Source organism: Cygnus olor, chromosome 1 (genome assembly GCF_009769625.2).
Source record: "Cygnus olor isolate bCygOlo1 chromosome 1, bCygOlo1.pri.v2, whole genome shotgun sequence".
Lineage (NCBI taxonomy): Eukaryota > Metazoa > Chordata > Aves > Anseriformes > Anatidae > Cygnus > Cygnus olor.
Window position 1 is genome coordinate 193,865,091 of NC_049169.1, and position 12,725 is coordinate 193,877,815.

The 12,725-nt window shown below is 45.2% G+C and overlaps 1 protein-coding gene across 6 annotated transcripts in view; it reads left to right on the plus strand.

The window, feature by feature from the left end:
- Window positions 1-558: 558 nt before the first annotated feature.
- The window catches only part of PDGFD (platelet derived growth factor D), a 144,756-nt gene continuing 132,589 nt past the window's right edge, over window positions 559-12,725 (plus strand). For 2 of the 6 annotated variants that reach the window (XM_040544144.1, XM_040544147.1), the window contains exon 1: window positions 562-1,137. In XM_040544144.1, coding sequence (XP_040400078.1) covers window positions 1,008-1,137 — 130 coding nt within the window. In that variant the 5' untranslated portion in view covers window positions 562-1,007. Of the gene's footprint in view, window positions 1,138-12,725 lie in introns of all 6 variants that reach the window. The other 4 variants (XM_040544146.1, XM_040544149.1, XM_040544145.1 and 1 more) reach the window with 3 other exon arrangements.

The following is a 12,725-nucleotide window of genomic DNA, read 5'->3' on the forward strand; positions in this document are numbered from 1 at the left end:
TATTAGAGAACAGTTAAAACCTGACTGTTTTTTCTCTGCCTTCACTTCACTTGATTATTTTCATTGTAGCTAATGGAAAGGAAAAGAGTATTAAAAAAGCAATCTGATCGCAATCTGCTCACGTACCTTCCACTCAGACCTAAACTCTTCCAGGCGGTAATACAAGCTTTTAATAGCAGACCCAATTTAACGAAGGGAATTAATTAGCAGGAATTAACCATTTATGAAATGCTTTGGACATTTACGGTGGTGCTTGGCATGGCAAAAGAGCCCATGCATTTCTCTCTCAGGGCCACGTGCGGTTTCTCTTCGTGTCCTCGCTGGCTGCTCCCCCGAGCCTCCCTGCAGCAGCTGGGGTGCTTCGAGCCACCCCTGCCCAGCCCGAGGAGCGGACCGGGGGGCGCCCCGGAGGGGGCCGGCCCCCTCTCACCATCCCTCCCCTCACCCTTCTCCCCGGGCCGGGAGCGCGGGGAGGGCCCGGGCACGGCTCCCGCCCGCCTCCCTTCCCTCCCAACCCCCGGGCCGCCTTCCCCACACCCCCGGGCCGCCCCCGACCCCAGCGGCGGCTGCAGCCGGGCCGGGCCGAGCCGAGCCGAGCCGAGCGGAGCCGAGCCGAGCAGGGGCGCTGCGAGGCTCCGGCCGCAGGGGAGCGCGGCTGCGGCAGCCCCCGCCTGCGGCCCGGGAGGGGGCGGCGGGTCCCCGCCGGGGGATCTCTGCCTCACCTTGCCGCCTCGGGACGGCCCCAGAAAGGCAGCAGAAAAAAAGTTGAGAGCGCAGGAAGTTTTTAGGGGCAGCTCGGAGAGTAACTCGGGAGCGCCGACTGCGATTTCGGGCTCCGTTTTATTTTTGCATTTCATTTCATTTTATTTATTATTATTTTTTTTTGCACCTCAAGCAACCCGCAACAGCAACAAACAAAAAGTGCAGGGGGTGGGGGACAGATAAATTGCGAGAGGCAAGCGCCGGGTTTCTTTGCAGAGCCGCGGTCCCGTGCCCAGCGGATCCCAATGCAACTGCTCATCCTCCTCCTCCTCTACGCCGTCGTCTGTGCGAACTTTTGCAGCCGTCAGGGCACCACCGCCCCTGCCCAGAGCGGATCTATAAAAGCCTTGCGGTCCTCCAACATCAGGCGAGATGGTAAGCGTCCTTCTGCCTTCTTTATTCCCCGAAGGGCTCGGTTCGCAGGCGGCGTCCCGAGGGCTGCCGCCCCCTTCCCCAGGGGGTCGGTCGTGGGTCGGGGTGTCCCGTCCCCGGGGGTCTTGCGGGGCTCGTCCCGGGAGCGCGCGGCCAGGGGGCGGGAGGGAGGCTGCGGCTCTGCCTGGTGACGGCTCCTTCGGGCTCTCCCAAACTTCTCGGGCAACTCCGAGGAGATTAGCAGGGAGCCGGCGGCGACCACCGCGTCCCCTCCGCACGGCGCGGGGTGCCTGGGTCTACGAGGGTCCCGCCTCTTCAGGGCGGAGGGGGGGGTCTCCTGTGTCCCCCGTGTCCCTCTGAGGAGCCCGGTGTCTCTCTGAAGAGCCCCGTGTACCCCGTGTCCCTCAGAGGAGCCTGCTGTCCCTCTGAGGAGCCCCATCTCCCTCTGAGGAGCTCTGTGTCCCCCCGCGTCCCTCTGAGGAGCCCAGTCTCCCTCTGAGGAGCCCCGTGTCCCCCCATGTCCCACTGAGGAGCCCAGTCTCCCTCTGAAGAGCCCTGTGTCCCCCAACAAGCCCCAGGGCGGGGTGCTGCCATCGCCTGAGGGGAGCTCAGCAGGAGCTCGGCCACCACTCTGAGCTCCTCTCATGGGACCTGGCCAAAGAGCCGTTTGCTGGTGGCCTGCTTTGAGCTTGGTCGAGGGCAGCTGAGGCTGGAGGGTCTGGGACCATGGCTGGCTGCTTGCTGGGGGTTGTCGGGCAGTGCCCGGCGAGGATGGGCCCCCTCCCTTGTGCCAGCCCCATTGTTGGCAGAGGTGGGATGCCCAGTGATGGCACATGCCAAGGAGGGTGGATGGGGACTTGGAGATGCTGCTCGTGTGGTGGAAGCAGTGCTCTCAGCCTTCAAACACCAGCATGTTGCTTGCTGCAAGCTGCTGGTGGAGGACGGCCTTGGCCTGGACAGCGAAGTTGTTGCCAAGCTGTGGCCTCATGGTGGATGGCTGCAGAGGCTGCATAGAAGTAACACAACTGGAGTTTACCTTTAGAAACCACTTGCTCATGATGAAGGTTAAAGAAAACCAAGGCTTTGGATTCAGGATGGGGAGTGAGCCTCTGGTCTGGTGAGCCCGTTGTGTTCCAGCTTCACGTGAGAGGACCTGCTCTTGCATGTTGCCCGATACCTTGCAGAGGGAAATGCAAGATGTTCTCCTGAAGAGTAACAGAGTTACATTTGGTCTTCAAGTTAATGTTTTACAGTTGCCAGAATTTATATCTTTTATAAACCCTTTTTAAAAACCCACTCACTTGAGACATTTCCAAGATTGTACTCTGCATTTGCCAGTGTTTATTTTTCAGTGTGTATACAGTTCCTGTAATGGGTATACAGTTGATTTAGGGAGATGTTTTTGATTCGGCTTTGGAGCCATATTGAACTTGGTAATCTTTTGTATACCTTCCCTTGTCAGTGCATGGAGGCATAGGAAAGGTGAAGAGACTTTTTCTCTAGAATTGAGATAGCATATCTGGAAACAAGACAAAATTGCAGTTACTTTGGTTTAGAAATCAAATTTAATCTAATACAAAATGTATGTGTTTGCAATAAAAGCCTACATCCGTTATTTCTGTTTCATCATTTAAAACTGTTGTGTATTTTATCAAGATTCATGACTTGTTAGCCTGCCATCTTAAACGTCTCAGAAGAGCTGAGACTGTCCCTGAACTAAACTAAGCAATCTTCCTTCCAAGTCAAACTCCAAACAAGCTTTCTGATGGAAAACTGCAGTGATCTACTTAAAACTTAAAATGTGGGTTACTCTGATCTTCTCTGTAGAGTCAATGGGGAAATCTGTAACCCACAATATGAATAAAGTTTTCAGGTTATTGGCAGTGTGATGGGTGTTCTACTCCAAAGAGGAAAACTTATTGTAGTGAAGTAACTTCTTGGAGCTATCATGAGAATTGCTCTTTTCCTAGTTGTGATCATTTAATTTTGTGATTAAGCTTTGCACCTTTAAATCAGACTTTGACACCTTGTAGTGACTAAATGTGATGGGTTTCAGGTGGGCTGGCAGCGGGCCGTTTGAAAATGGGAGAACTATATGAAACTGCACATTACTTTTGACTGACCTTCAGTGTGCCGTATGGTAGCCAGGCCTGACACGTATGGATGTAGTAAAATTAACCCACGCAGAGGTCAGACACCTCTGCAGCCCTTCAGTGGATGTGATCCATGTAATGAGCAGGTAACACAACTTTAGGAAGACCACATGAACACCTCCAGCCCACTGCGATGCTGCCTTGCTCTCTCCTGGCACTTGGGAATCTTGATTTTTTCTTTGCAAAGAACAGCATGTTCTGGTGTGGCCAGTGGAGCTGGGCATCTTCTTACAACATCTAAAGCAGGTCAGTTGCCGATAGGCCTGATGTGAATCACCTGAAGTGAATCAAACTTGCTTGAGTTTGTTGACTGAAGTTCTATATTTGTGCAGCCAAAGGTTACGAGCTGTATTCCAAATATTGCATGCATGTGACGAGCTCACAAGCAAAGTGTTTAGACCGTACTTGGCTGTATGCCACTAAAAGTATTTCTGTCTTTTATAATTTCTAGAGCCTTGTTTTGATCTGAAGTGCTGATACAGAATTGCATTAAAGACATGTGAGTTGCATTGCCGAGTGAGACAGACAATATTTTTTGCATTGTAAATATTTGCAGATCTGACAATACGGAATAGGTTCTAAGAGCACACAAGACATTGGGGGTAATATGTTCCAACAGTCTCTCTCAAAATGCACAGCAGGGATAAAAACTAATTTAATATTATGTCCTGGGTTGATGATCATGATTATTATGTTGTGGAATTAAGAGAGATACTGAAGAGGAAGCCAGATCTGTTCATCTCTTTAAAAAAAAATATTATATCTTGGCAAGTCCAAGACCACCTGCACATTTTATTAAAAAAGAAAACAATCCTTTGGATTCCAGTTTTCTGTTACCTCCGAGCAGGATAAACTAGGGATAACTGAATACACAAAGCTTTAATATGGATCCTTGGTCTTCTTTCTGGCCAAAATAAACCTTTTTTAGTGTACAGGATTCCAGATTGTCTTTCTTCTTTTAGGCTGAAAGAGGTTGGCCTATTTGTAATTGCACTCACTTAAGACTGAGATTGCTCTAGGAAGAAGTCTATAGATGAAGGGCAATGCACATAAAATCAGTCCTATTTAATGATTGCCAAACCTAACCAGACTGTACTTCCTGCTGAAGATATTAAGAGTATAAATAAATTGCTTACAAGACATCCTCTTGTCATCGTGCAAGGACAGGCGTTGATGATTCAGCTGTCTGGTGTAGCACTAATCAATAATTTAAAGTGTCCTAGAGATGCCAGAAACATTTATAGCACACATAATGGTATTTATTTAAAGTCTTTATTAATGCCATTGTCTGTTAAGCACTTTGAAACTCATCAGAATTACACACGGAAGGCTTTGAGATGATTCCATTTGCCTCCGTTTCCCTATTTGCATTATTCAGGTAGTGCTACCTAATGACAAGAAGTCAGGTATTTTTGTTGTTTGTGTTCTTGTAGATGAAAAGTGGAGATGGAAAGTGCTAAATAATATTTACTGGATGCTAACTGAAACCTCAGTTGTTTGTTGTTATGAACAAACATCTGTATGAATGCTCAATCTATGCCTAATCTGTGTACTCATACTAAGCATCACTACGCATATTTTAAACTTTAAAATCCAAAGTTTAAATAAAAAGCATAGACATAGCAAAGAACGTAGCATAGTGGCAGATTGTTTCAGTATGTAAACAACCAGAAGCCATGGAATCAGTGTCTCCTGAAGTGGCTTTGAAAATGTGACATCAGACAACTTGAGATATGTTTCTGGGGTCATGTGTTTCTCATTTTGAATCCAAAAAATTAGGAGCTTTCAAGCCTTAGTTTGCTTGTGCACCTAAGAAATACGAACAAGAATTGTACTTCAACATTCTGAAGAAATAGCAACAGCTTTTGTCTGTCCAAGACGATGCGTGCCATTAATTCTACCCTCCACTTTCCTGCGTTGGTCTATGCGTAAGCACACAGAAAAGTATTTGATAATTTGGTCAATGTTTTCTCACCAGATGAGCATTAACTATCTGCTCTTGGGAGAAGACAGGACTGAATCTTTTTTCATACCACTTAAAAATGGCTGTTGTATCACTAGTGGTATAGGAACCTTGGAATGCGTTTATGGAGTTCTTCTATAGTATAGAACATATAAAATATTGTATATGTGTTTTTTATGATTCTTTTTTAAAGGACTGTGGTAACATAAAATTGTGTCAACTGCAAAATAATTAAATTTCAGGCTTCATCAGATTACAAAAAAAAAAAAAAAAAAGGAATTTACCTTTAGTAATGCAATTTAGTCTGTGATTGTTTGACTTTGATGATGTTTCTTATCTGTATAATTAACTGTTTGGACTGAAGTAACAACGGATATTACATGAGAATTGCAACCCTGACTCAGTGGCAAGCATTAAGGAGTTCTCCAAAGGTACTTTGAAACATGTTCTATCGAGTAGATGTATATCACACAGTGGAAGTTGCTTTACTTATAAACACTCCAGCCAGTCTCCCAGCAGTTCTTGTTTCTTTTTGATACATTTATTTGTATGGGACTTAATTAGGCCAGCTAATTATTAAAGGACTTGCAGAGAAAACTTGATAATTGTATTACTTTGGTTATTAGAAATGGAACACTGCTGAAAATTGTAAAATAATGTTTTTTTTAACTGTGATCCCACAGAGATGTGTTTTATAAAGCACCTAGGAACACGTATAAGTAGGAAACTCATGGGGAATCATTAGTGCAGTAACATTTGTCATGTGCCTAAACAGAAGACCCATATAATTCCATTAAAGACACGGGGCTACATCCTGCGGGATTGTATGGTAATGAAGCTTGGATAGTTTATATGAAAGTGTGACTGTGTCCAGTTAAACTAACTGTCTTATGATGAAGAAGGAGTACAAGCATTTACTCTTGTATTTGCAGTATCTGTCAAATATTCTTTTAAAATAACAATATATATAAATATAATGCTTATGTATTATAGGTGTATTATGCATATGTATACACATAATATATGTTGTGTCTTTTGAATACTGTACAGTATAGCGTATACGCATGTATATAATACATAAGTCAGAGGACACAGGGACAGGGAAATCAGAATAAGCATGCAATATAATTGGTTACCAAATTAGCATTAGAAACTTAAGGATATTGTACCCAGAAACTTTTTTTTTTTAAATACTAACAAAAAAAATAATTTAAAAAAATACAGTTTTAATGTAACTTTTAAAAATCCTGGTTGAACAATGAATTATTAGACAGATACTTGAGCCAAACCACTCCATGTAGTTAAGATCCTCTTTATGTGTTGTCATTAGCCATGTAATTCATGGAATATTAAAGGTGTTTGTCAGCTGTCCAGGCTGCAAGTGGAAGTTCTGAAGGTCTCTACATGCTGTTAAACTTTTTATTAAGTAAAAAGGAATTTATAGGGAAAGGGATGATTGAAGACAGAAATTCTTTCAACAAAATAATATACATATTCACTGCATTACATTTCTGGCACTCCTTCCTTAGACAAGATATAAATATTACATAAAAAGAACAGATCTACAAAATATGTATTATTTGTACAGCAAGAAACCCCTTTAGGAAGGCAAAATTAGAAGGACAGGGAATGGCTTTCATTTTATAACTCTAATAATAGTATGTTTACAAAGGTGCGGTAGAAGTCTGAATGTTTTATGCTCCAAAGTTTTCATATTGATAGTCTTCCTTATATTAAAATATATCTGCAGCAACTTTTAGGCTGATCTTTTTAACAGCAAATAAAATATATTACAGGACTGGCTTTGAACACAAGCAAAGTAGCTGCCTTGAGATACCAGAATCCAAAAGGCCTCAAACTGTCCAGGTCCTTCCTTATTGCCTCCAGAGCAATAATGATGACCTCCCCAGGTCCCTAGCCTCAGCAGTTCTGTGGGTCTGTAATGGCACCTACTGCTGTTGGCAGAGGACTGGGGATGGGTGGAATACATCCTCACCCAGAAGTAGCAGCTGCTTTCCCCATCTCTTCCATCCCCCTCTCACTTTTCCCCACTCTCACCTTTTCTCCCATGCACAGCAGCAGCAGGAGCATGAAATCTGGTTCTCCCACAGCTCTGGGCCCAGCTGCATCCCATCCTCTTGCCCTTGTCCTCCGCTACTTGTATAGCAATATTCGATTTTGCCTTCCCAGATTAGAAACCTTGAGTTAACTGTTGATGTTCATAGCATGTTCTCAACCCTTCAGCAGTCTGCTTCTGCCCACGCTGGCTTTGTGGACCTGCAGAGATTTACCACATAAAATAAACTAAATGGGTCCTAAGAAATACCGTGAAGGCTCTATGTTGGCATTCTCTGTAATAAGAATTTGTCTACTAATGCAGGAAAATTTAGCAGTACTCCTAGTTTGTTGATTCAAGTTGTATCCAAGGATTGCCTCCCCAAAGCTGCTGATTATATTATATTTAAGAGGTTGATTACATTATACCACATTTTGGATAAAGGAGGCCACTTATATCATTGCTTCTGGTGAGGATCTCTTGGCTAAAAGATTGGAGTGGGTTAGGTTACTTGGCAGCTTATTTCAAATCAATCTCCTGTTTACAAAGCTAAGGAAGCGTCCTGTTTACAGTGTCAAACTGGATAGATTCTCTTCTGGGAGCGTGGGTTTGGCTCTAATATTTTTGGTAGTGAATAAATCCTACATGATCTCAAGCTTCCTATTGTACTTGAGTAATCTTCAGTTTCATGCTTCCTTTTTGATCTGTGTCCCACGCTGTGAAGGCCAACATCCCTTATTTCTGCTTTGGCAGTCAGAGCTCTGTGTATTTGGGGATGGTGCAGGAGGACACACTTTTACCTTCTGTATACAAACTTCCTGCCAATGTATTTTAGCCCTGCTGTGCATTGGGAGTTGGTGTTGTTAAACTCTATAAAAATATTTATTAAAACACCAGGTCCATGAAGAAGTTGAAAAATAGCAGACTTGACCTTCATTGTGCTGAAATCAATGACAGAACTTCCATCAGCTCTTACTGCAGCAGGGTCTGGCTCACACTTTACATGAGTTAAAGCAGGATAAAGGAAGAGGCTCAGGAATTCAACAAAGAGCCTCTCATTGTTGTGTAGGTAAATTTTCCAATACTGACAGTTTAGATATTTAATTAGTGTCCACACACTGGAAAAAAAAAATAAAATAAAATTTGCACTCATAGAGGTGAAGAAGCAACTGATGTAATTACAGATTACGTAGCAAACGTCCTGGTGGTTTGCTGTTTTTTCTCCTGTACTAACAATCTTATGTGTCATGCACAGGATATCCTACAAGAGACTTGATCTGCAGTACATTTCTAAATAAGACCTTAAGGAAACCTGTCAGTATTTCACAGTCTCTTGCATTGTTTCTTTTTTTTTTTTTTTTTTAAGTTTAAAAAGGCCCGAAGTGTAATATGCGTGGGTTTTTGTTATTGTTTTTTCTTGGATCAGTTGCAGAAGATTTTTCTCATAGTTGAATGTGTTTCTAATCTGATGTGACTCACAATAAAAGTGGATTGAGAATGAAGCAGCAACCCAGACTAGTTAGAGAGAAGGAATAAAAATAGGTACACAGAATGTTGATTACCAGATGTACTGTGGAATTTGGAAACCATTCATGTACCCTTGTGGCCTTAATTTTTCAACCAGGAATTTGTTTGAAAGATAAATACTTCGCTTCAGCAAATGAGTGACAGCAGTGTTGCATGAAAATGGCAAGTAATGGTGATAATGCCGTTATATTCTTTGTGGAAATGGACAAACACAGCTTCTTAATCACGATGCCTCAGCAGGGGATAAACACTTATAGGAATGATTTCACTAACACATCAAGATGTCAGTAAAAGGGTTTAAAACCTCATCACAGAAGCCTATGGAGAATTTGCTTCTTTGAAATCAATAGAAAGCCCCAGCGTTACTGTACTCTGGTTTCTTTCCTAGATCAGGCTGTATGCCTGTTCCCTTGCTGTTCACATTTCTGTCTTGGGTTGCTCATAAAGAACATTGAGTCATCTTTATGCTGAGGTCAGCACAGGAGATGTGGGTTTGTCTCGTTCCTGTCCATACATTGTGACCTGGGGTCCCTAGATCCCTGTGCCTGCATGTGTCACAGTTTTTCTGGTAGCATGCTGCATTGTCATAAGAAGGGGAAAGATGTGTTCCTTCCATCCTTGGAACAGCAGAGAACAGTTCTTGCCTGCATAGGGTTGCTTTTGGTTTTTTAGCACTTGTCACCCTGTAGAGCTTTATGACATGACATGCATTTCTCACCAGCTCCCATCATTCATTAGATCCTGGAAAGCGGGAGCCAAAGTTTCCTTCTCCTAAGCAAGAGGTAAAATTCACACATCATGTAGTAGCTATCTGGCTACTACATTGTATGTGTGATCTCCTTTACATAAGTAGCACTTGGAAACCTATGAACCTCCAAAAACAGTTCTTTGACATTTTCTGTTCATTGCATTCAAAGTATCTTGCATGGCACCTCTGAGAACTGGGTGCTGCAGGGAAGCCTTGTGGCAACCCCATGTTGCAGCACCCTTGAGTGATGTCCACATGTCTTGTGTCTGTCCTTGGACCCACACAGCAGAACCAGGTTTTGCTGTTGCATCCCTGTCACCATGCATACAGCCTGCCTCTCAACAGACTCTGAGACGCAGGGGTGATTCCCTCAGCTGCACGGCAATACAGAAACAAGCACCATCCCGGGAAAGAAACTTGCTCACACCACAGGGGAACATCATGGCATACTTCAGTGCAGATCTGGGGACTGACCACAGTGGCAAGCAGAGAAGGATGTGATGTGGAACAAGGTGGCTGCTCAGCCTGCTCTTTCCCTGATCACAGCACACATACTAGACCTTCACATGAAGTGAAGACCCGTTACTGGGCAACAGTCATTCATTTGACACCATTTTTGCCACTGGCAGTAACACTATGGCTAGTACTTTATGCTTCGCTGTAGGGGTTGAACCTAAGCAGGTTGGAGAGGCAGGAGGATCAGCCAGCGCATTCATCACACATGGGCAAGGACTGGAGAACCTTACCAGGGATCAAGGAGCATTATTTAAGGAGCAGCACTCCTTAAAATGCCATGGTCTTGATGCCTCTGCTATCCTGCCTGCTGTCGGCTTTCATCCTCAGAGCTGCAACCAGGCTCAGAGCTGTGTGATGTACTGAGTGAGAATCCATGGGTAGCCATTTTGGAGAACGGAGAACCATGCAAAACAACTGTGTTATGGCATGCATAAAACCAAAATATCTTGGTTTCACTTGCATGCCTGAAAGTAACTGGCATGGAGCAGGAAAAAAAAAAATAAAAAATGGCACTCTGCCCTCCAAAAAAATCCAAAACAAAATAGGGAAAGCTGCGATCCTGGTTTTTGTTTCTTTGCATGTTCCTTGGGTTTGGTTTTATCTAGTGCATAAGCAAACAGAGGAGGGACATGAAAAAGAAATAACAATGATTTGATATGTTGGTTTAATTAATTAATTATGAAAATTGATTTTAAAAGCTTTTCTTATCAATACATGCGGGGTATTTTTAAGGCTTGCAGGTGCTGCCTTTTATTATTTCTGCAAGGATCCTGTCTAAGGATTTGTCTCCACAGCCTACAGCAGTGCTGTTTCCTGATGCTACTGTTATCTTCTGTGCTATCACTAACTCTTGCAGGACTTAAAGTCAAGTCTTGTCAGGTAGATTGCTTTTCAACTTACCTTAGGCAAGCCATTAGTCAAAATATTGACTGAGTAAAAAAGTGTCTCCTATTTCTCTTATCAGAAGAGAGACAGAATATTTTTCCATATATGCTTTTGCAATGAAGTAATTACAAATTTAAGTACATGTCACTGGAGTTTTGACAGTGTATTTCTGGCACTTCATTTTCAAAGAGGCCTTCAACATGATTGGCCAAACCAGAACAGAAATACTCAGAGCTGCCTTGTTTCTTTCTAAAGATGACAGCCAGCCTGGTAACCTAATGGGTCTTCTGTTTCTCTTCTGTTCACATGGGTAGGAGAGAACCATTTCCTGTGCTAATTTGTTCTGAATCAATATCCTTTCCAGAATAACAGAATCACAGAATGGTTGAAGTTGGAAGGGACCTCTGGAGGCCATCTGGTCCAACCCCTGCTCAAGCAGGGACACCCAGAACAGGCCGCCCAGGACCATGTCCAGGAAGTTTTTGAAGATCCCCAAGGAGAAGACCCCACAGCCTCTCTGGACAGCCTGTGCTAGGGCTCCCCCACCTGCACAGCACACAAGTGCTGCCTGGTGCTCAGAGGGAGCCTCCTGTGTGCCTGTTTGCGCCCACTGCCTGCTGTCCTGGCACTGGGCACCACTGAGCAGAACCTGGCTCCATTCTCTTAGTACCCTGCGTTCAAATCCCCCCTAATAATATTCTGTATTGGATTACCATGGAAAAGTTTTGACAGCGAGCGGCTGCAGGGGTGGCCTCTGTAAGCAGAGCCCAGCAGCTGCCCCAGGTCAGATCAGACCCAGCTCCAGACGGCTCCAAAAGGGACCCACTGCTGACCAGAGCTGAGCCATGAGCGACGCTGGTTGGGCCTCTGGGAGAGCAGATTGAAGGAAGGGAAAATCTGCTGTGCTACAGCAGCTGGGAGAGAGGGGTGAGAGCTGAGAGAGAAGCAGCCCTGCAGCCCCCAAGGTGAGTGCAGCAGGAGGTGCTCCAGGCACGCAGCACAAGTTCCCCTGCGGCCCGTGGAGAGGCCCCTGGTGGAGCAGGCTGTCCCCCTGCAGCCCACGGGTCCCACATGGAGCAGATCTCCACGCTGCAGCCCGTGGAGGAGCCCCCGGTGGAGCAGGGGGATGTGGCCTGGAGGAGGCTGCGGCCCATGGAGAGCCCCCGCAGGAGCAGGCCCCGGGCCGGAGCTGCAGCCCGTGGAGAGGAGCCCACGCAGGAGCAGGGGGTCTGGGGGGAGCTGCCGCCCGTGGGGGACCTGTGCTGGAGCAGTTTGCTCCTGGGGGATGGACCCCGTGGTACGGAGCCATGTGGGAGCAGTTCTTGAAGAGCTGCAGCCTGTGGGCAGCCCCTGCAGGCTCAGTTTGGGAAGGACGGCATCCCGTGGGAGGGACCCCACGTGGAGCAGGGGCAGAGAGGGACCGTGAAGGAGCGGTGGAGACGAAGCATCAGGGACTGACCGCAGCCCCCATTCCCCGTTCCCCTGTGCTGCTCAGGGGGAGGAGGTGGGAGAGGGTGAATGGGGGGAAGGTGTTTTCAGTTCACTTTTAGTTCTCACTGCTCTAGTCTGTTTGCAGTAGGCAATAAATTACATTAATCTTCCTGTGATGAGTCAGTTTCTCCCATGACTGTAAATTTGTGAGCCATCTCCCTGACTTTATCTTGACTCTTGAGCCCTTTTTCATCGTATTTTCTCCCACTATTTCTTTGACGATGGGGAATGAGAGAATAGTTGTGGTGAAGT